The 23,120-nt window shown below is 38.1% G+C and overlaps 1 protein-coding gene across 1 annotated transcript in view; it reads right to left on the bottom strand.

Annotated features, from left to right (window-relative positions):
• Nucleotides 1–9,527: 9,527 nt before the first annotated feature.
• Nucleotides 9,528–23,120, bottom strand: part of VIK (VH1-interacting kinase) — a 154,868-nt gene continuing 141,275 nt past the window's right edge. The window contains exons 7-11 of the mRNA XM_089996820.1: nt 10,882–10,941; nt 10,674–10,795; nt 10,491–10,576; nt 10,292–10,407; nt 9,528–10,019 (exon numbers count right to left, since the gene is read on the bottom strand). Coding sequence (XP_089852946.1) covers nt 9,893–10,019; nt 10,292–10,407; nt 10,491–10,576; nt 10,674–10,795; nt 10,882–10,941 — 511 coding nt within the window. The 3' untranslated portion in view covers nt 9,528–9,892. The remainder of the gene's footprint in view (nt 10,020–10,291; nt 10,408–10,490; nt 10,577–10,673; nt 10,796–10,881; nt 10,942–23,120) is intronic.

Genomic DNA, 23,120 nt, shown 5'->3' with positions numbered 1-23,120 from the left:
CTTCGAAAACATATTCAATTATGAGAGTTTCAAAATTCTAGGACTCTATCCTAGAGTTCTAGTTGATTAGGACTCTAACCCTGGTTTTGTCCTTTTGTTCATTTTTACTAACCTCTGAAAAGATCTTTCGAAACCTCTATATTTGTCTTTCAAAAACCAAAATTTAAGAGTTTTTGAATTTTAGGACTCTAGTCAGAATTCCAGTTGGTTTATGACTCTGTTTTCAAAACTTCTGATTTTCATCTGGTGATTTCAACTCTATTTCAAAACCCTTTTCAGTCTTTATTTTAACTTTTTCAAAACCCTAATGTGGGGCTCACACAGTTGGCGCCACATCTGAAAGAGTTTCGATTCAGTCAGAACTCTGGTTGATTCAAAACTTTTAATTTCAAATTCATCCTATTCCATCCCCTTTTGAAAACCTTATTTTTAACCCTTTATTTTTAAGTTTCAAAATCGTTTTCTAAAAAAAAAACAAGTGGGGCCCATACTAGGTGGCGCCACATTTGAAAATACTTTGGTTAGCTTAGGATTAGTCGATGTTCTTGTTAGGTTAGAAGTTTAAAAGAGTCAAAATTGATTTTAAAAATCCATTTTCACTTTAGTGTTTTTAACTTTCAAATTTAAAGTTTTAAAAACCAAATGTGGGCCCACAGTAGGTGGCGCCACATTCGAGAGGGTTTTACTTCAATTGGGACTCAATTAGGGTCTAATTAGGAAGGTTGAAAAGTTAACCAATTAGGAAAAATCGCCCCCCCCATTTGATCTATCTTTCTTAATTAAAAAGAGTTTAAAACAACCAAAACTCGATCTAATTAATGCTTTGAAAATTCTATAAAAGGGGGACTTCAAGGGGGGGTCGATCCATCTTTTTTTTTATTCTTCTTGCTCCCTCTCTCTCATCCAGCATCCCCTCTTTACTCCATTGTTGCCGCTTCCCTAAGGCAAGTCATTATTTCTTTTTTATTCGTTTTATTTATTTTTATGTGTTTTTGCCATTGTCGCCCGTCTATACATGTTTTTTCTATTTTTTTCGTTCAAATACCATGCCCCACGACCCAAGGACATGATTCACCAAATATCCATGGTTGCTTGTATGCTTTTGATCCACCAAAATCGTTGTTGATAAGCTTATTATGCTAAACGCCCAAAAAAGATCGAGATTTGACCTTTTTATAGGCTGAATCCCTTTTGTTAATGGCTAAATCAAATTCCAACCATGTTTTCCTTGATTTTATTTATTTATTTTATCATGTTAATGTTTATTTTATGTGTTCAAGCATCAAAACATGATTCATTACATTATTTACATTTTTAATGGTTTTTACATGCTTAAATTAGATTTATTCATGTGCTTTATTGATAATATGCGGTCTTGATTTCGGGCACGCGGGAACAACGTTATTTCTTGTGCATTTTTCTGTCAATAAATTTTGATTTTTTTAAGGTTAAACCGTGCATGTGTCAACTTTTCTAAAAAAAATTGGATTATTTTGAGTCCTATAACCCTACTAAAAAAATAAAAAACTGAACTCTAATTTTGGTACCGTGAGAGCGTTGTACAGAATCAGGTATAATTTGTCAAAGCAATATCTCCCTTTTTGGAGATCCGATCGACGATCTGTAAGTTGCAGTGTGTTTGTTATGGTGTCTAGTATATCCTATACAATTTTTAGTTTTTTCTATGATGGTTTGCTATTTTTCTTGTGTCATAAATCAGAATTTGTTTCACAGTGACTGTTATATATCATTTAAACCCTAGTTCAACTTGCGTAGATCGTATCTCCCTAACCGAAGATCTGATCGATGATCCGTAAAAAGTCACAGACTCAGCAACATATCTAGTTTTATTAGTATTATTTATGTAAGTTTTGAATAGTGTCTGCTATTTTTAATTGAGCCAAAAAAAAGTCTTTTAGAGCCATTACGTATTCACTGAAATCAAGCATATATTGCCAGAACAATATCTCCCTAACCGAAGATGATTTTTCCTATCTGTAAAAAAAAATATTTGTGTCCAAATGTCTAGTTTTTCCATGTAAAATTTTACACTTTTTTATTATTGTTTGGTGCCTAATTTGGGTCTGACACTGTGATAAGTACGTGCCTGCAGGCATAATCGCATATTTTTATGTTTTTATTTAATTTTTATATCACAATAATACCCAAAATATATTTTTTGATTGCATTTTAATTTTAGGGTTATTAGAAGTGTCCATGTCGATTTTTATTAATTTTGGAATTCATTTGATACATTATTTGGTTAAATTATGAAAACGAGATGCCCACAGAGTCCCGATTCAACTGAAACACGATTTTTTTTTTATATTTTTATGATATTCTGAAATTTTCGTAATTTTTTTTTATATTTTTAGAGTTTTATCATGTTTATAATCATGCTAGGTTGCTCCACACCCAATTTGGTATTTATTTGAATCTGTTTGACCCCTGAATTAAAAGTTTTATAAAAATCTTTTTTTAAAACCCTGATTTCAAGGCCATAGTCTTGTTTTGAGGGGCATTTTGGTTATTTTCTCTAAAATTCAAAATTTTAAAGTTGTTTATTTTTATTATTTATTTCATTTTGCATCATCTTTTATTATGTTTATCTCAGAAAAACATGGAAAAAGGATTATATCTAGATAAATCCCTCAATTTCAGATATTGTTGGATAAATCCAGAAAAGCCGATATATCTTCACTAACAAGTTTGCCAGTTTTGCAGGGACATTCAAGAATGTATTTTCTTTATTTTTTTCTTTATTTCAATTTATTGTTGATGTAAATTATAAAAAAAAATTAGAATAAGAATTTAATTTCCTGCTTAGAATAGGGCTGCATTACATATAATTTATTTTTCAATAATGTTAATGTGTGACGAATGATGATTCATGCATATTCAAATTCATAATGGTCAACACGAATGGCATGTGCACTCACTTCTAAGGAGTTAATAAACTCGATTGTATTCGTATTTGTAGTCATAGTCAGAATATGAGCAATATCCAGATTTATCATCTTCCTTTAAACCACAAACAACCTACACTCTTAGGCATTTTCAGAAATCATAGCATATTTTTCAAACTTTCCTAAGTATTTTCTCATTTTAAAATCAAATGAGATATATTTAATGCATATTCGTAGCCATAGTCAGGGATATGTGCTGAGTTTATTTCATCTAAATTCTATAAGGCACAAAAATCTTTTTTCCAAATGATCTTCTTCAAAATTCTTTCAAAAATATTTTCTCAAATTGCATTCATGCATCATCTAGGTTAGATAGCACCATGAATAAAAATTTCACAGGGCTACACGCCCATCCTTTTGATTAATTCAAGATTTTAAACCTCAGAAAAAACGGTTTTCTCAAAGTTGTTCAGGTTTTCCTCAAAATCAATTTTCTCAGAAACCCCTTTGTTTTTCAAGAAATTTTCAATCTTTTGAGTCCAATTCATGATTTTTCCTTTCTTTAAAATTCTTCTCCCAATGAAGTTCATGAATTTCAAAGTATCCTTTTTCCAAGTATTTTCCAATATTTAAAGCATACATCATGTTTTCAATCAACATTTTCAAAGAGTCCCATTCCTCAAAATTTTCTCGTATTTTAAAACAGAGGCGAGTTATTTTCAAAATATTTTTCAAAGGTCAATTTGACTTAAAAAAGTAAAATTTCGCAATGATAACAGACCTACCTTAACCCCTTACCCAAATATTGAACCCTAATCCCAAGTTGAATTTTGTTCTGCTGATAATTGCTGAATCAAACCCGACTTGCAAACCTTGTATATCCCTGCCACGAACTCATTTAGGGTAGAGATTTGACTTGTATATCTTCTGACATGTCCTAAGCCTACCCAAAAAATCTCACAAATTTATCAAAACCCAGTAGAGAGAAATAGATTTTCTTCTGGAACCTAGTCCAGCCTAGTCATGTCCCTTGTTCCGTCTCCCCTGTTCCCAATCCCATTTCTCTCAAACCTGAATGAGTTTGACTCTATAATTTTTACATAGTCTTTCTATACCAGTCTAGAACCTCCACTTAAAAATTCATGATTTTTAGTGTCTAATTCTGGGCACACTGAATTTTCTCCCAAAACCTTTGGTCCCAACCAGAACTTGTTTTGAACCTGACCTAATCCAGACCTAGGTTCAAACCCAGACTCACCATGGGTCCACTGGAGTGCAACATCTGTAGTCAACAGTGTAGTGCAGTTGGCGAACAACATAACTGAATATGTGGAAGAGTTCTCACATGAGGCGACAAACCAGCAAGGTCACCATAAAGGATGCGACTGTTGATAACTGGTTATGGTCATTCTCATGCAGTCACATCTTGATAGTTCCCTAAAAGTGCAACTCTATCACTGTTACGATCTCAGCTGCATACTCTCCACCAACGCACACTCACAGGCCATGTCCCCAACTCTTTCACCGAGACTCAGTTTGAATTGGGAGTTTAACAACAAGTATGAAGCCACAATCAAGAAACCGCAAAATTGTCCCAATGCATGAGGATGATCAAAACCTTGTGTTTGATCCCAGGAGTGTGACAAATTAAAGGGTCATGGTCTGCTCCACTTTCGGGGCAAAGTGGTATGGAGTGTGGTGGTTTATTACAACCCAATTTTTAGGAGACACCCATGACCTAATCCCAGGGTAGAGTGAATCCAGAAGTCCTAGGGGGTGTCCCCCTCTTTCAGAAGAGTCCTGGTTATACCAAGATGATTAGTCATTTATGAGTTTAGTTGTTTCTTCTTTCTTGATTTTCTTGGGTAGTTAATTAGTTGTTAGGGAGTTATGGTTAGTGTAGGTCTCTCTCTTATCTAGTTTTTTGTTTCTTATTTCTTCTTAGTTTTTTGAGTAGTTATAGTTAGTTATAGATTAGGAAAACTCTATAAATAGAGGTATGGAGAACCCCTTTTGAGCATTGAATAATATTGATTTCTTATTGAATCTCCTTCTCTCTCTTATCTCTCTTTACTCCAGACGTCCCTACCCCCTTGACGTCTCTTTATTATCTCACTTCTCCTTCCTGGCATCTCTAACCCTTGACGCCCTTCTCACTCGCTCTTTTAGAGTGCACGTTCGGCTCACCCCTAGTATGGAGGTGGATCTTTGAGGGCCCAAGCCCTTCACGATATACCCTCACTGAACGAAGCAGACCTTATCAGGGAAAAGGAAGGAGCCCTATCTGACGTGGTTTTGCTGATCAAACATCTCCAGACTTATCCTAGGTATTTATAGCATTCCCCAACCCTTTGGCATTATCCCTTAACCCTTAGTGTAGCTTTAGATAAAGCCCTATATCTTTCCCAAATCGAGAAACTCAAAACTGCGTCTTGCCAATTAGGCAAAATACCCTGCCTATCCTGTTTGGTCTCAACAGCCTACCAAACATCCCAGCCTGAGTTCACAACACCCTGACACTTGTGTTAGACCTTATTAGATGTCCTTGGACTTCCCTAGACCCTCGAGATCAGATCTTTGTAGATCTGGACCGAAAACCCTACTCTAATGGTTTATCAGGCCAAGTTTTGACCTACATGATTTAGTTGCTTGACCGTATTTTTTCTATACCTCCCAAACGACTGAGATATACCACAACATAGATCCTGAGGTTGCAGATAGTGGCCATGACACAGTAATCCTCTAGTTGCTTGCCCTCACACAAAATGCATGTGATCGCATGTTCATATAGAATTTCATGGACCTTTCACTCTTCACAAGAGCTTTTTTGCTTGTCAAGATCAACATTGTAATTGTGACATCGATCACGGGCTTTATACCGATATTAGTAGCAATGTACCACTTGTACATGTATTTGTTGTGCATTTATCTTCAATTCCTCTATCTTTTCTTTTACCTTAGGCACTACAACCCCTGACATTTGCTCTTCTGACTTTCTTTCTTTTCTCAAAATATTTTATTAGCATGAGACAATTTTTCAATAAGAGGAATTAGGGGCTTATCACATATAATGAGAATCCATGCATTAAAGCTCTACGTTATATTAGACGTTAAACAGCCATATCTTTTTGTTGAAAAATAACTATTAGCCCAATTTTTTTGGATCTATGTTACTAGCAATATAATGGTATGCAACTTCATCTTGCTCCTAGACTTTTTGAAGAAAATAATTACATTGTCATCTCATAGCCGTGCTCCACCAAAATGCCCTTAGTGGTGAACCAAATTTCTCATAAAAATTCTCCGTCAAGTGCTTCATGCAATATCCAACATAACATGTAGGCCATGTGTGGGGGACAATATACTTTAGACCTTTATGCCTATATGAGATAACTGTAAATTGTAATATTTCTTTATAATCATCGAAGACAACAAACTCTTCACATGCTCTAAAAACTATGCCGATGAATCATTCAACTCCTTATCTACAACTGCAAATGCTACTGAAAATATCTTACCATAAGGATTAATACTATGGGTTGACAATAATATACCCATGTATATTCTTTTTAAGAATGTGTTATCTACCATAAGAACTGAAGGACATCATTTCCAAAACTCATTGATGCATGGATAAAAGGATAAAAATAGGTACTTAAATCGATCTTTTTTATCAATCTGAATGTACTGTAGCGATCATTGGTTAGCTTTCATCAAATGATCCAAATAGGCAGAAAACATCCTAAAGGACTCTTCGAATGAACTATTTAGTGTCTCTCTTGTTTGTTCTTATCTACGCCATGCTTGTTTGTAAGTAATCTCCACACTTTCCTCATGACTTATGTCATTCATGATTTCTCTAGTAGTTATCTTCGATTCATTCTGTATGCATTTGTGAATAATACCTAAAATTCACTTTGAAGACACTTTTTTTACTATAAGTTTGTCCAATGATCCACCACATGTATGCTCGCTTTCATACTACTTCACCTGAAAGAACGTTGCTCTGCACACATTTGTACAATCAATCTTTTAAGGGCAATCAACCATAGTTTCCGAGTTTTTTCTTGTGCATACGACAACCACTCTTTTATTGCAACTCTTCACAAATTTTGCTTTATAGTTATTCATGATCACATGATCCTTAAAAAAATTGCGTCAGTGTTGAAGATCATTAAATCTTTTATCGAAAACAATTTCTCAATCATTTGATCCAGTTGTTAGCCACTAAAAATGTTTACAATCATTAAGTTTTTTATTATGCAACTCATCATACAATTGAGATGCCTTTGTTTTGATGATTTTCAATTAAACTTCATTATATGAGAATCCATTAAAGAAGAACTTGTTCAACCACGTCTTATTCGTGTAAAAACATAAAATAGTTTTACTGCCCCCAAAATGCTTATATAGCTTATACAATCGTAGAAAGCGTTCCACTAGCCATTTGTGCAACATCTTCAACCGTCATTATTTGTCTAATGTCATCAGTGTCTTGGACCTCTCCTATAGTTTCATGATCAATATCATCTAATTTTTTACTGTCTATATCATCACTACTATCACTAATTGACTGTTCTATTGCACAAACTAAATCAAAATCATCGTATCTGTTGTTTTCTTTACTTCCATGCATGCAAGATTTCTATATTTTTAACTTTTAAGATTAACCATAAAAATATAACATCCATCATCACATCTACATCTCAAGCATAAATTACAAAGTCCAATAACTTATACCTAGCTTTTTCATCAAGCAGAAATGTGTAGATCTCTTTCACATTATTGTGAAAATCTATATCTCTAATCGGTTCAGCCAACTGCATGCCCTCCTCGTGTCTGAGTTCAATGTTTGGGATATCAATATCATTCACTATTTTTTATAGTTGAATGTTCGCCAAAGGACTGAGCTTAATCAATGGTGTCTGAGATAGATGGACATTCATTAGAAGATTCCCAACATTCCATTCATAAGAAATATCTTCTTCTTTAATTTTGTGAGTAACCAAGTAAACGTTACTACCAAAGAACATTGATTTTATATCATCGTTCAACAAATTCATCCATACATGTTTGCTATCTAGGTTCAAATAAACTATATCGGAGGATCATTGACTCTTCTACATATCCGATTTTAAGAGACATCAAAGTCACACTTTCTTTATAACTACTATTTTTTGAGACCTCTATAGATCTCCAAGTAGGATAATCAACGCTACGATAGTGTACTCTAGCCCTTTCAGTGGCCATTATTAATTGCCTATAACAACCATACAACATATCATTCATCTAATACAAATAACATGTGAGAAAAGGTCATCCATATACACTTCATACATTCAATTAATATAACTACCTACAACAACCACTCTGAAAACCCCTCTTTAATGCTTGTGCACAGTAAACACTAGCTCATTACATCGACACAAAATACCTAATATTAACTAAAGGACAAGCAAACAAACATAAATCATCTACAACATATATATATAATCTTAAACATAATAAACCCTAAATTGTAAATCTGTGACAAATATTAAATATCCAAACACAAATACACATGGGGCTATTAAAGCTCACCTTTAGACTTAACCTAAAAAATCGGCAAAAAAAATCATGAAAATCGCTGCAAGGAGAAAGAAAAAATGATGAGGGTTCTAAAGAAAATAGATTAGGGTTATTCCAAAAATAAATGAGAAAAAGAAACAAAGTAAAAAAAAATGACTATATATAATTCAACAAACATGCAAATATAAAAAAATTTGCATTTCAAAATTTTGGGCAGATCACCATTTATTTGCAGATCTCCTTGAGTTGCTTAATTGAGATCTACACATTTCTATGTGAACTTCGTACTATATATGCAAAGTTAGTTTACGATGTTTTGACCAAAAAGTTCGCAAATCCAAGTATGCAAACTTCGCACTATGTATGAAAATTTAGTAAAACATTTACAAAGTTATGATATATTTGCATAAAATTCACACTATATCTTGTGAATTTTATATTATATATGTAAATTTAGTATGATATTTGTGACATTTCGAATTATCAGTTCAACAGGAAGTTCGCAAATATAATTATGCAAACTTCATGATGTCTGAAAAAAAAACTTGCAAATCTACCTTTAAATGAGAGGGTGTGATACCCAAAAAGCGTACCAATATATCACGCAAACCTCAAGAGAGCCGCTGGGCAAAGCTTAAAATGATTGTTTTAATGACAAACATTTGCAATTTTGAACATCGTGCGAACATTAAAAATTATAAGGTTTTTACAAAAACACATCAATTTTGTTGTACATGGTCATCTTCCGAATAAAAAAATAACTTAAAGGGTTAATATTTTCTCATAGTTGCAACTTTTTTCATAACTATCCAAAATTTGGGGGTAAGCTTCATTTTTCGTTTTAATCATGCATATCTTCTATAAATAAACTGTTGACTCCTCTCCCTCTTTAAAAATGATTCTTATGACATTATCTGAACCTATTATGGCTGTAAATAAACTATGCTGTTTCTTAGAAGAAATTATGCTGAACATCTCGTACAATAAGATCTAGCTTTCGGTGATTGGCTCTATTCAACCCAGAAAATGTTATATTATGTCAAACATCATATCACAGAAGGAAATACAGCAACCATTTTTATTTATACATCAGTGTCAATATGTTTGCAACAACTTCACAAGAGAAAAGGCTGTTTTCGTAGCATATTTGCCAAGCATGCAAGTTCATACACGAGTCTGGGTGAAGATGTTTATGAATCTTCCATGATTCTTTTAGCTCGAGCCATTTTGACAACCTCGATGATTATTCTGACTACACGTGTGCCTTTAGCTATTTCAGAACAAGCCTTTGTCCAAGCCTGGTTAAAGTATTTCCATGAAAATGAACTGCACCACTTCCAGTATGCATCAGCATAATTATATTCGATTAATTTCATAAATATGCTTTTGCAGTGAATATTAAATTAATAATCCAGCAGCTACTGCGTGAATATGTTCCAATGATGATCTTGTGGCATGTTGTCTTTGATCTTTTCAAGCTTCTTAAGGATTTCCAGAAATGAAAGCCGCCTATTTGGTTCAGTTGCCCAGCACAGCTTTGTCAACCTATAAATCCAGAAGCCAGGTTATAAAGAGAAGACGTAAAACCGCATGTATTCACTGTACTCCAAATAACTGGCAATTGGCAAGCCATAGATACCCAGTAAAGCAAAGAAATATCAGTACAACATAAGCACTTTCCTCCCCGGTTCATTTCAAACTTTGACCACAAACAAAAATGTTGCAGTTGTGCATTGCAATTGGATGGGAAATTGGAAAACTCTGGTTACTCTGCTCCACAATAGTAGCACATCCATATTCCAAAATTTACTACTTACTCTTTCAGCTCAGGCAGGTAACCTTTGGAACGAAAGGATGGGCGATGTCCCTCCGCAACATTTTTGGCAGCTTCATATGGTTCATAGTTTGACATAGGAGGATCTCCTTCAAGCATCTATAGCAACACACAGGGATTGTAGTTTAGACATTGCAAAAAGTTATACATCTTCAATTTATTCAAAATAAAAGATTAATTACTTCATATAGTATCATTGCGAAAGAGAAGACATCAACTTTTTTGTCATATTTTCGATGCTTGAAGACTTCAGGAGCCATGTACCTATCTATTATTCCCAAGAAAAGCAATGGACAAGTTAATGAAAGCAGAATTGGCAAGAGGCACTTTCTAAAAGAGAAGAAACATTCCAAATTTGAACTCACAGCTTCCGGTTTCTCCAGTCAGTTTATACACATCATGAGAGTTCTGGACTTTTATGAGCCTACTAAGGCCAAAATCACCAACCTTCAAATGGTCTGCATTCGAATTGACCAAAAGCACGTTCCTGAAATTTACATGGTTCAGTGTAACCGAGTATATGTTAAATATAATCCCACATAAGCTAATGAAAGCAAGGCAAATATAATTCACCTTGGCTTTAAATCTCTATGAATAATGACATTAGGTTCATTATGGAGATACGCCATTCCCCTGCATTTAAAAGGTTAAACAAGTTAAATGGTTAAAGATATCTTCAAAGGGTTGCTCCATAATAACTCTTGACAACAATTACATTAGCTTCTCATCAAGAAAAAAAAATTACATTAGCTACATAACAACAAAGGTTTTAGTTTGTACATTTATTCAAGTGTTTTCTTGTAAAACCTGTAAATTTTTAAGAGAAAACAAAGAAAGGAATTACTTTAATTCGAGTTAAAAAAGTGTTTTTATCTTTTATGGTCAATTTTGTATGTTTTATATTATTAATCCTATCATTCTGACAGAGAAGGGTAAAATGGCCATTCCAATCATTGCCGTAAATAAAATGTCATTAAAATATTCAATTTAATGAGTTACAAATCCAGTTAAGCATTTTTTGAGGTGTTGCGAACGTAACAGGACATATTTTAATGATTCTTGGAATGATTTAGTAAAAAGGGCATTTTAGTCATAAAATTTATTTTGGAAATGTTTTAATGGAATAAAGTATTATCTTTAAAATCGAAAATTTTGTCTAAAATAGGATTATTAGCCACCAAATAATTTCATCCTAGTGATTAGCTAGTTTTATTTTAACCATTGCATTATAAAAAAAAATAGTTTTAACTTACAAACATTTTTTTTTTCTTTTTTCGCGTTTTTCTTTTAGTTCCTCGGGTCGGACCCGAACCGGACCCGATAACACCTCCCGTAAAACCCTAAAACCCCGCTTAACCCTTTTCTCCCCCTTTCACTTTTCGCAGCCGCCCTCCCCGAGTCTTCTTCTCCTTCCCCGTTTGCAGACCGGCCGGAGCGGCGCCGTCGCCGACCCCCGCCGGTCGACTCTATTCTTCCCTTCCCCTCCCCTCTTTTCTCCAACTCCCATGCGGCACCGCCATCACGACCTTCTCCTCCTCTTCCTCTTTTCCCTTTTTTTTCTTCTTCCCCTGGTTTGGACGTCGTTCGGGAGTTTCTGCGCTACCGCTGCAATCCGCTGTCGCCGAAAAACACAAGATCATTGTCTGCCATTCTTGTCCTCCTTTCTTCATCGAAGTACCACTGGAAACCTCAATGTTACCGCCGCTGTCCTCCTTCCATCCGCTTGAAACCATTTGCTGTTGCGACCCTGACACTGCTGCCACACCGTTGTGAGCCCCAACCATAGTCGATCGTTCGTTGCTTCGCCACTTTTGCATGATTCATCAACGCAGAAAGGGTATTCCCTTTGCTTTCTCTTTTTCCTTTCTTCTATCGTGATTGGTTTTTATTTTGTATCCTGTTTCCCTTTTTTTGTTGTTGCCATCGTCCCCGAAACACCCGACTCTCCTCTCTCTATGCTTTACTGATGGGGTCTGCGCATTGGGGGAAACGAAGCCCCTTCTTTTTCCCTTCGATTTTTGAGAACCAGGGTGGTTCTCTACAATCAACTTATGAAATCCATCTTGTTGTTGTATTCCATCCGTAATCGTAAGCATGCCTTATAGTTGCTGCAATTTTTTTTATGCCTCGACATTCTGTCCGGCACTATGTGGGCACTGGGATTCGCGGAGATAGGGACGCCCACCCTTTTTGTGTAGCGTAGTATTTGTTTTCTTTTTCATTTTGTCTATGCTCGGTGTTGCCTGGGTCACTGACTGCGTGATCAACACACCTTGCTCTTTATTTTCTGCTTGATGTTTCAGAAAACTAGGATTTCCTGTGTAAATCGAAAGGGGGGTGATTCATTTTTGTTCAGGGTGTATATCGGATTGGGGTGTTAGGTTTAAAATTGTTTAGGGTTGTTGTGCATGACAACAAGAGTACCTTTGTGTTGTTGGTTTCTTTCCGATTTGGTTTTCGTATTTGAGATTTGATTCCAATAGGAATATATAAATATTTCATTGGAATTGAGTACCTCGATGGTTGTGTCATCACTGGGGTGATGCACGGGGCAGTGTGCAGCCGTGAAGTTGCACCACACGGTTATCCGATTTGTTTTGGACTTCTCAGGGTATTGCTTTTCGGTTTTCGCCAATCGGGTTACCGAATGTCGTGTGGATTTTTATCGCTCGTAAGCGAAAGCGTATTTAGAAAAAAGTTATTGTTGTTTGTGTAGCACGGTAGCGCTCTCTCGTTGCGAGAGGGACGAGTAGATCGTGTTGTGCGACAGTTGCACTGGACTTTCTGAATCCTGAGTTTCGTTTTACCTTTCGTCACATTTGTATTGTATTGTATATATAATTGTTCGTTGCAGGTACGTAGCTGAGCATATTGCGCGATGCTTAATGCTAAGCATCGCATGCGGTTAAAAATGTCATGCAAAAAGAAATAAGAAAAATGCAAATGCAAAAGCATGCAAATCGGGTAAATATCCGTAGTAAGTGGTGCAAGTGCACCACATGTTAATTACTTCCTTGAATGCAACACTCCCCTGCTCACACACTCACTTAGTTGTGGATATTTAGGACTGTTGACAATTGTAGTTTGGAGACCATGCTGGACATGGTTGTAGTTAGCGGGATATTAAATTGTATTTGCTACAGGTACATGTTTGACATTGATGTGAAATGAATAGTTGACTGTATTGCAGTGTTTGAATTGACTATATTAAATGTTTGCATGACATTATTGTATTTATTTATTTATTTATTGAGCTTGCCATGCATGTGAAATTTGTATCATGAAAACATGTCTAAAATGAATGTATCATGCTTGTGAATATGATTACATTTTTTGTATATCCTGTTAATGTGTGCAAGTATGATGCAATGTGTTTTGTGCATGGAATTGTGGAATTATCTATGTATGCATAATAGCTTATGTGAGTGCATCTTGTGTTAAGCATGTTGAGATTAAATCATGCATGAAATCATGTTAGAATTGAATCATGCATGTGAGCATATATAGTTGAATCATGACATGATAGGGTCATGCATGAAAGTAAATACAAATCTGTTATGTTATGAACATGCATGAGAGCATGTAAATTTGAATTATGCAACTGGCATAGATTTTGATATCATGCATAAGAGCATGTAAATTTGAATTCTGTAAGTGGCATGGACTATGATATCATGCATGAGAGCATGTAAGTTTAAGTTATGCTAATGGCATAGGCTTTTGAATTCATGCATGAGGGCAAGAGAGGGTTATCTTGTGAGAATGTAATGTTTGGCTCTGACCTATGACTTAATAATAAAGATAACCCCGGACCATGGGTCCATTTTAGGCCCCAACAAGGCTGGGCTCTCTGAGATGGTTGGATCCGTTTCGATCTCGTGTCCTTCCGGGAGAGGGAAGGGCGGTATAAGCCTCGTGGAACATGTGTTTCGAGGGCTAAAGGCGCTTCTTATCCCCGTTCCACGGAGGTTAGGAGATAGGTCTATCAGTGCGTCCTAGGTGGTAGTATCACAGCTCTGCAGAGTTAGGGATGCATGCCCGATTTTTCGTCGACGATTTTGGTTTGGCGTAGGCCAAGACCTGAGACCATGGGTCCATTCTCCCAACCGCTGCACTGCAGGGTTGAATCGCTCGAGAAAGAACCAGTTAAGCCATAGGAGGGCAATAAAAAATACATAGAATAATAAATACTCCTATGGTTGTTTCTGAATGTCTATACCCTCTTTTGTAACAGATGGGTTTGAATAACAAGAAAAACAATTAATTAGATTTTTAGGATAACTGCTTCCATGCATAATCATATATTGTGAACATGTAGAGACTTTTAAGTTTGCATGATTATTGCATACGAATTTTGTCACATGTGAATGAAAAGACATGTTTATGATTGGTCATGTGATTTAACCTGTTGTTACAAGCTAAGGGCTTGGTTGATGCACGTGAGGTGCTTGTGTGTGCAAGGCACATGGGAAGGGTCAAGATAGGACCTGTTCTATTATTATATTTGAATGCAAAGTGCATAAAAGTTCTGATACATGATATGTGAAATTTTAATTGAAATAATGCATGCCTTAATCATAAGTTGGACATTAGTATGTTCTTTTTTAGCATAAAGAAAGTGAATGATGACATTACATGATATATTGCACTTTTACTTCACTTTGGAGTATGCTATAAACTGTTAGTTTCATTCATTTATGCAAATGATTATCATGTATACGAATGAATATGAAATTTAATGTCATGAATTAAAATGAGAATGATTTGGAGTTTTCATGCATACAAGTGATGTGATTATGAATGCCATGTAATATGAATGATGGTTTATGTGATTGAATATCATGTTCTTATTATGATGTGGATTCCCTTGACTCTCATTTTTAAAACGATGAGAATTATACTTGATTTCAACATTTCAACTTGAATTGCATTCTTCAAGTTTAGTTTTGGTTTCCTATGGGCATGTGGTTGATGCCCTACAATATTTACAGATAACCTCGTGGAGGATTGAAGCGAAACACGGGTTGCTGCGTGGCTTAAGGCTCCACTCTTACCTAGTACGATTCTTGGAGGGATCAGGCAAAAGTTTTGATATAGTTAAAAACTTGTGTAAATTTTATTTTTTTTCTGAATCCTTACATTTAAAGAAGTGTAATATTTTAGAATGAGAACATTTTTAAATTCTGTCATTTTATTCCTGTTATGTTCTTGCATATGGTCTATGTAGAAGATCTGAAAACAAACACAGAAACAGAGGTAGAGAGAGAGAGAGAGAGAGAAACGGCTGTATAGAAATGAGAGAACTCGATTCCTTAGATTAGGGCTAATCTCTATATTAAATAGAGAGAGTCCAAAGAAAGAAATTACACTCAAGTCCCTCATTAACATTAAAATTCAAATGACCTCTAGTTTAGAAAAACTTTTAACTAAAAACCTCTTAGTCTCAACACTCCCCCTCAAGCTGGAGCATAGATATCAATCATGCTCAGCTTGTCACAACATTTTGAGAAATTTGGTCTAGCAAGAGGCTTTGTAAACATATTTGCAACTTGGTCTTCCGACTTTAGATATTTGGTAGTGATATGACCAACTTGAACCATATCTCTTACATAGTGGCAATCAACCTCAATGTGCTTTGTTCACTCATGAAAGACAGGATTGTTCGCAATATATGTGGCGGCCTTGTTATCACACATCATGGTCATAGGAGAGGAATCCTTCACCTGAAGATCATGAAGAACTGTAAAACCAGTTAAAAAAAAAAAAAAAAAATTTAAGATCGGACCCGGGTCGGGTCCAGACCCGACCCGGATCCAACCTGTGCCAGCCCCTCGAAAACCCTTTTCGAGGGGACTGGCAGCCCACAGAGGGAGCCTCCGGCGACACAGGGGGCGAGCCCTGTGTGCGCCCCCTCCCTATTAAAAGACGAGAGGGGAGAGGGGACGGACTACGAGCCTCCCCCGACCCCCCCGACTCTCTCTCTCATCTCTCGTCTCTCTCCCCTCTGCTCTCTCTTCCCCCGACTCCATCTCCCTCTCCCTTTTTGCCGACGCAGGACAACCCCCCCCTCTTCACGGCGCCACCCTCTCCGGCGAACCCCCCTTCATGGCAACCCAGGTAGCCCCCTCCTTTTCCCCCCTCTTTTTCCCCCTTTTTCCTCCCCCTGATTCGCCGGAAGGCCGGTAGGTGGCCCCTGCCGAGCCTTCCTCCTCTTTTTTTCACGACAGGCAAGGGGCTTCGCCCCCTTGCCTTCCTCTTATCTCGACAGGCAAGGGGCTCAGCCCCCTTGCCTTCCTCTTTTTTTGACAAGCAAGGGGGATCCGCCCCCCTTGCTTTCCTCTTCTTAGCAGGCAGGGGGCGGAGCCCCCTGCCCTTTTAATTTTCCGGCAGGGGCCATGGCCCCTGCCCTTCCCTTTCCACGTAGGGGCCGATGGCCCCTACCCTTCCCCTTAAGAGAGGGGGGGCAGGAGCCGAAGGCTCCTGCCCCACACCTCGGAAACCAAGCAGGGGCCATTTGGCCCCTGCCCCTCTTTTAAACCGACAGGGGCCAGAGGCCCCTGTCTCTTTTCTGTCGAGCAAGGGCTCGGCAGGGGCCTTTGGCCCCTGCACTCCCCGACCTCCTCTCCTTTTGAGCCGCAGGGGGGCCTTTGGCCCCTGCGCTCCCTCCTCCCTACTCGTTCCTTTGGCAGGGGCCATCGGCCCCTGCCCCTTTCTTTTAAGAAGGCTGGCAGGAGCCGAAGGCTCCTGCCCCTCCTTTTAAAAACCCAGCAAGGGCCCCGATGGCCCCTGCACCCATCTCCTTTTAGTGGCATGGGTCATTGGACTCTACCCCGTTCTCTTTCGTAACGGTAGGGGCCGATGACCCCTGCATTGAGTTGCGGAGAAACCGAGCTTTCTCCCTACCTATCTTCATTTTATACATGCTAAACTACGTACTTTTGCAGTGTTACGCAACGGAGCCCGTTCGCGCCCCGCGAACTAAACCGACGATCACTTACGTTCGTAGACGGCTTCATTCTCGCAATACTCCAAGGTAGGAGAAGTTGCACAAGGACTTAAATAATTAAATCAAGCTTAAATAATTGATAATCGAAAGGACTTAATGATATATTTATATACTTACATGTATATAAGTACACTTTTAAATCAAGGACGCGGTTTCGCGATCCTTCTCCTTTGCTTTCGCATTTCAGTTTGCCGTCGCGCTTTGCGCCCAGGTTTTTTACTTTCGTATTTACTGCTTATTGTCTTTTAATTCAAGGACGCGGTTTCGCGGTCCTTGTCCTTTGCTTACGCACTTTCTGTTTCTGTTGCCGTCGCGCTTTGCGCCCAGGCTTTTGCTTTCATAGTTACTATTTACTGTCTTTTTGATTCAAGGACGTGGTTTCGCGATCCTTGTCCCTTGCTTTCGCAGTTCCTGTTTGCCGTCGCGCTTCGCGCCCAGGCACTTCCTTTTCGCATTATTATCTTTTGTTTCTTTTCCTTGCCATAGACTCAGAGTATTCGAGAGGAATACCTATTCCTCTTTTCACCCGATACGTTTTGGGAAAACCCTTGATCTGGAGCAAGACCAAGTTGTTGGGTGATAGGTTCTTTTGTGAAACCCATTTACCAAAACCAGTGTCGTGACTTACATAGCACCCAGACACTGCGTCATCGGATGTCAGATTCGAGAAAATCACATGCCTTATGTTGGCAAGATTGTGTGTGGTTTCGAAAGGTTTGATATGTTAAAATAGATTTTAAAAAAAAACATTATATCTTTGCGAAACACACTCCCGAGGCTCCTATTAAGGACCTGTATACCTTTTCTCGTAAGCGTACTTCTAAAACATGCGAGACATGTTAGTACTACGACGATTGGATGAGAGAGTCTTATGACCTCGATTAATGCTTAGTGCAGGTTGTTGAAAACACATATAAAAGTGGGATCGCCTTCATAGGCAAGATGCTCGTTTCGGTCTAATGGACCAGAGCATGAAGAATGAGGCAACGGCTAAGAAACCCCGTCGAGCTTACTTCAACCTTGCTTCGTCAAGAGAGAGGACGAAGGGTACCAACTCCGATTGACAGTCCATTTATGGCTTTCAAAAAAGGGCAAAAGACCCGTTTTTCCCCAGTCATCGGAGGTTAAGGGGAGGGATAGGGGCTACATAAGTTAGCCTAACACTTCTGCAGAAGTTGGATGCATCCCTATCTGGCCTTGGGGACTTACTCTCTCGACCATCGATCGTCTCCATAGGAATAGGATTCAGTCAGACAACCGAGGTATATTAAAATACTTAACATAATGAACACTCGGCTTGGACTCGACTGTTTCGACTCACGTGCCATGTATGTACCCGCATGGTCGGTTATCAAGTAATAACTAAATTGAGCATGCACACCCTTTTCAGTTTGTTGTACTTAGCTTATTCCTCCAGTCTATCTGCTTAGTTCGCTCGTTACTACCTGCTGCATAAATTATCTATGCCTAATTTAGTTCTTTCTGTCTTTGTACTCTCCTGCTAGTTTTTCGCAAAACTAACCCATTTCATGGGCACAGGTGACGATTAGGTGCATCAGGCGATGGCGCGACTGCGAGATGATTTAAGGATCCACTGTTTCTGCTCGTAGTGCTTCTCCTTGACATTTTTGGTTTTTGATACGGTTTTCCCTTGAGAAAACCCAAATTTTGTACAAACTTGATACTCTCTTCAAATAGAATGAATGGTTTCCTAAGTATTATTGCAGATCGTCCATGGTAAATCTTTGTTTTTCTCGCTAACGTGCCCAAGGTTGTCAAACCCGTCCTTTTTCTTTTAAAAGAAATTGTTTCCGCTGATTTAGAAATAAACTCTGTAAAGAAAAGGTATTTTCCAACTATTTCAAGGAATTTATAAGGTTCGAAATTTTGGGGCGTTACAAGAACAGTACGAACCCACATCAATTCAGCAGCTGTTTGGGCCATAGCCCGATATTCTGATTCTGCACTCGACCTAGAAACCACATTTTGTTTCTTACTTCTCCAAGAAATCAAGTTGTCTCCCAGAAACACACAGAATCCTGTGGTAGATTTTCTATCCACTACAGATCCTGTATAGTCGGCATCAGAATAGGCCACTATCTCCAGAGTTCCACCTTTCCTGAACAATAACCCCTTTCCAGGAGAAGATTTTAGATATCTGAGAATCATTATAGCTGCATTTCAGTGTACCTCAGTTGGTTTGTCCATAAACTGGCTAACTTTGCTTACTGCTAAAGCAATATCCGGCCTGGTCACAGTTACATACAGTAGCTTCCCTACTAGGGAGCGATAGCTTTTGCTATCAACCGGTTTTGACCCTTCTTCAAACAACTGAACTTTATGGTCCATGGGAATATTTGTTGGTTTAGCTCCCAACATTCTCGTTTTCTTTAATAAGTCAAGAACATACTTCTGTTGAGACAAAACCATCCCTTCACGGCTCCTAGCAACTTCTATACCCAGGAAATATCTAAGTGAACCAAGGTCTTTTGTAACAAAGTGTTTTTGAAGATGAGCCTTTGTGGCTTCAATATCTTTCACATTGTCTCCTGTAAGAATGATGTCATCCACATATACCACCATAACAACTATGCCTGAGTTAGTTTTCTTGATAAATAGTATATGATCTGCCGCTGACCTATTAAAGCCAAAGCGTGACATCACTTCAAACAATTTTTGAAACCATGCACGACTTTGTTTCAAGCCATAAATCGTCTTTCTCAATCTACACACCTTCTGACACTCCCCTTGAACCTCGAATCCTGGAGGTTGTTGCATGTAAACGGTCTCAGATAGATCCCCATATAGAAATGCATTTTTCACATCTAATTGGCACAAGCTCCAACCATGCTGAACAGCTACTGAGAGAACAAGACGAATGGGACAGCTACTGAGAGAACAAGACGAATGGTACCCATCCGTGCAACAGGAGAAAAGGTTTCAAAGAAATCAATATCATATGTTTGAGTATACCCTTTTGCTACTAATCTGGCCTTGTACCTTTTAATAGAACCATCAGATTTGTACTTTATTGTATATACCCATTTGCATCCAACAATGTCAGCATCTGCTGGGGAATCAACTAGATCCCATGTATGTTGAGATACTAAAACATCCATTTCTTCTTGCATAGCCAGCTTCTAGCGATTATCAAGCTCTGCCTGTTGATAGTTCAGAGGAATAGTTTCAGCAGATAAGGCTGAAATAAAAGTTTTCATCTGATTTCCAATTCTGGTATCGGAGACAAAATGAGATATGGGATATAAGGTACATTGTCGTGTCCCCTTGCGTAGAGCAATAGGCCTGTTATCATCATCATGAAGATTACTATTGTCAGTAGTACTTACCTCAGGGGAAGAAGAAGATGAAGGCACTTGCGGAGGTGGAGCTCTACGCACATATACCAATGGAGGATTATTAAATCTTGAAGATGATGAGGTTTGGTTCAGTAATGAGGGCACAAATTCCAAAGGAAAAGGAGGTATAGGTAATGGAAAAGACTCAATTGGATCAACCTGCAGCAGGGAACCGGTACTAGAGTAATATGGAGTGGATTCCAAGAAAAATACATCCGCACTGACATACTCTCGGCGAGAAATAGGATCATAACATCGATATCCCTTTTGATTTTTGGGATAACCTATAAATATGCATTTTGTAGCTTGAGCAGCTAATTTATCACGATCAGGGCCAAGTTTGTGTACAAAACAAACACATCCAAATATTTTTGGCGAGAAAGAGAAGAGTGGGGCATTAGGTTTTAGGATATGTAATGGAATTTGATCACCCACAGAAGATGAAGGCATGCGGTTGATCAGATAACAAGCAGTGGTAATCGCATCACCCCAATATAACGCAGGAACGTTGGATTGAATCATAAGGGTCCGAGCAACATCAAGCAGGTGCCGGTGTTTTCGCTCAACCACCCCATTTTGTTGAGATGAATAGGCACAGATAGTTTGGGGTTGAATGCCATGATCTTGGTAAAATTGTAACAGAACTTTCGATTTAAACTCAAGAGCATTATCAGTGCGAACAATCTTGACAACAGAGTCAAATTGTGTTTTTATTTCAAGAATTAGGGATTTAATAATACTTGAAACTTCAGATCGTTCTTTTATTAAAAACACCCATGACAACTTAGAGAAATCATCAATAATAACAAGATAATATCGACACTGAGTCCTAGTAGGAATCTTACTAGGACCCCATACATCTGCATGAAGAAGTTCAAAAACTTTATGACTAGACTGACTCTGACTCGAAAGGAACGAACTTCGATGATGCTTGCCCAACTGACATGCTTCACACTGAAATGATGTAGTTGAAGGAATTTGAGGGAAGACAACACGAAGCTTTGACAATGAAGGATGACCAAGACGACGATGCCACTGAACAGGACTGAAATGTTCCACTGCAGCATAAACATTACCCACTGGATGATGTAGGTAGTAGACTCCATTTTCTTCATAGCCTCCACCAATCTTCTTCCCCGTCAGCAAATCCTGAAAAAGACAACCCATCGGATCAAATATTACTCTACAGTTTAGTTCTTTTGTAAAGAAACTAACAAAGAGTAAACTTTGAGGAAAGTTAGGAGCATGAAGAACATTTTTCAACTGTAAGGTAGAGGATATAGAAATATTTCCCTGACCGACAACCGGTGAGGAACTTCCATCGGCTAATGAGACTCCTCGATGAATAATAATATCCTTTAGATCTGAAAAGACAAGCGAATTTCCACACAAGTGTCTGGATGCACCAGAGTCAATAATCCACTTACTATCATTCAGATGAAGATGATTCCTTGTTGAGTAGGCAACACCGGCTACAGGCGGGGTGGAACTCGAAGGTCGAAGAGCTGTCAACTCATCATATTCTGCTCGACTGAGGGTGATATTGTCACTTGTAGAGATATTATCATGTACATTTGTTGCCTCTAGTGTAGTAACATTTGCTTTTGGAGCATATGACTTGGATGAAGAAGAGGTTGGCCGACCATGCTTAACCCAGCAACGATCTTCTAAATGTCCAGATTTTTCACAGAATGTACATTGAAGTTTTCCTCTGCCTCCTATACCACGCCCACGACCTCGTCCTCTGATATTCTGAATATTTCCACGCCCATAACCAGATGAGACAACTAGAGCAGATGACTGGGTCACAGACTGAGATTGTGGAAGAGAAATCGCAAGTCTACTCAGACGATTGTATGCATCAGCAAGAGTAGGGACATCTGATCCAGTCAGTATTTGGACTTTTGCAACAGAGAATTCTGAAGATAAACCTGTAAGAAACCGAGCAACCATAGTCTGTTCTTGATGATCCTTTTGCTTCGAACAACAAAGAGGCTTGTGAGCATTGAGTCTTTCAAACGCAGCTTTGACGGAGGCATAGTACTGGGCCAAGGTTTGATCTCCCTGCTGCAAATTATATATCTCCTGTTCGACTTGCAGGATACGACTCACATTAGTCTCTTGTGAGTACGTATCTCGAAGGTTATCCCACATCTGTTTGGCTGTATGATAGTAAATTAAACCATCTGCAATATGGGGTTCGACACTATTCATGATCCATGACATAACTATGTCATTATCTTCATCCCAAGTAACGTATTTTCCAACCTTTTCATTAGGTTCATCTTCCAACAAAATATGTTTTCTACGATGTCCAGATACCGACATCATAAAAGTTCTGGACCACCTGGCATAGTTAGTTTCATTCAACCTTACAGAAGAACCATACGAGAAGGGATTTGCAAAAGCCTTATACTCCCCAATATGTTCAATTTTGGAATCACATTTCA

The sequence above is a fragment of the Nuphar pumila genome, chromosome 2, assembly GCF_984573655.1.
Source record: "Nuphar pumila chromosome 2, dmNupPumi1.hap1.1, whole genome shotgun sequence".
Taxonomy (NCBI): domain Eukaryota; kingdom Viridiplantae; phylum Streptophyta; class Magnoliopsida; order Nymphaeales; family Nymphaeaceae; genus Nuphar; species Nuphar pumila.
The sequence above is the reverse complement of the archived record's forward strand: the minus strand, read 5'-3'. Positions and strand labels throughout refer to the sequence as shown.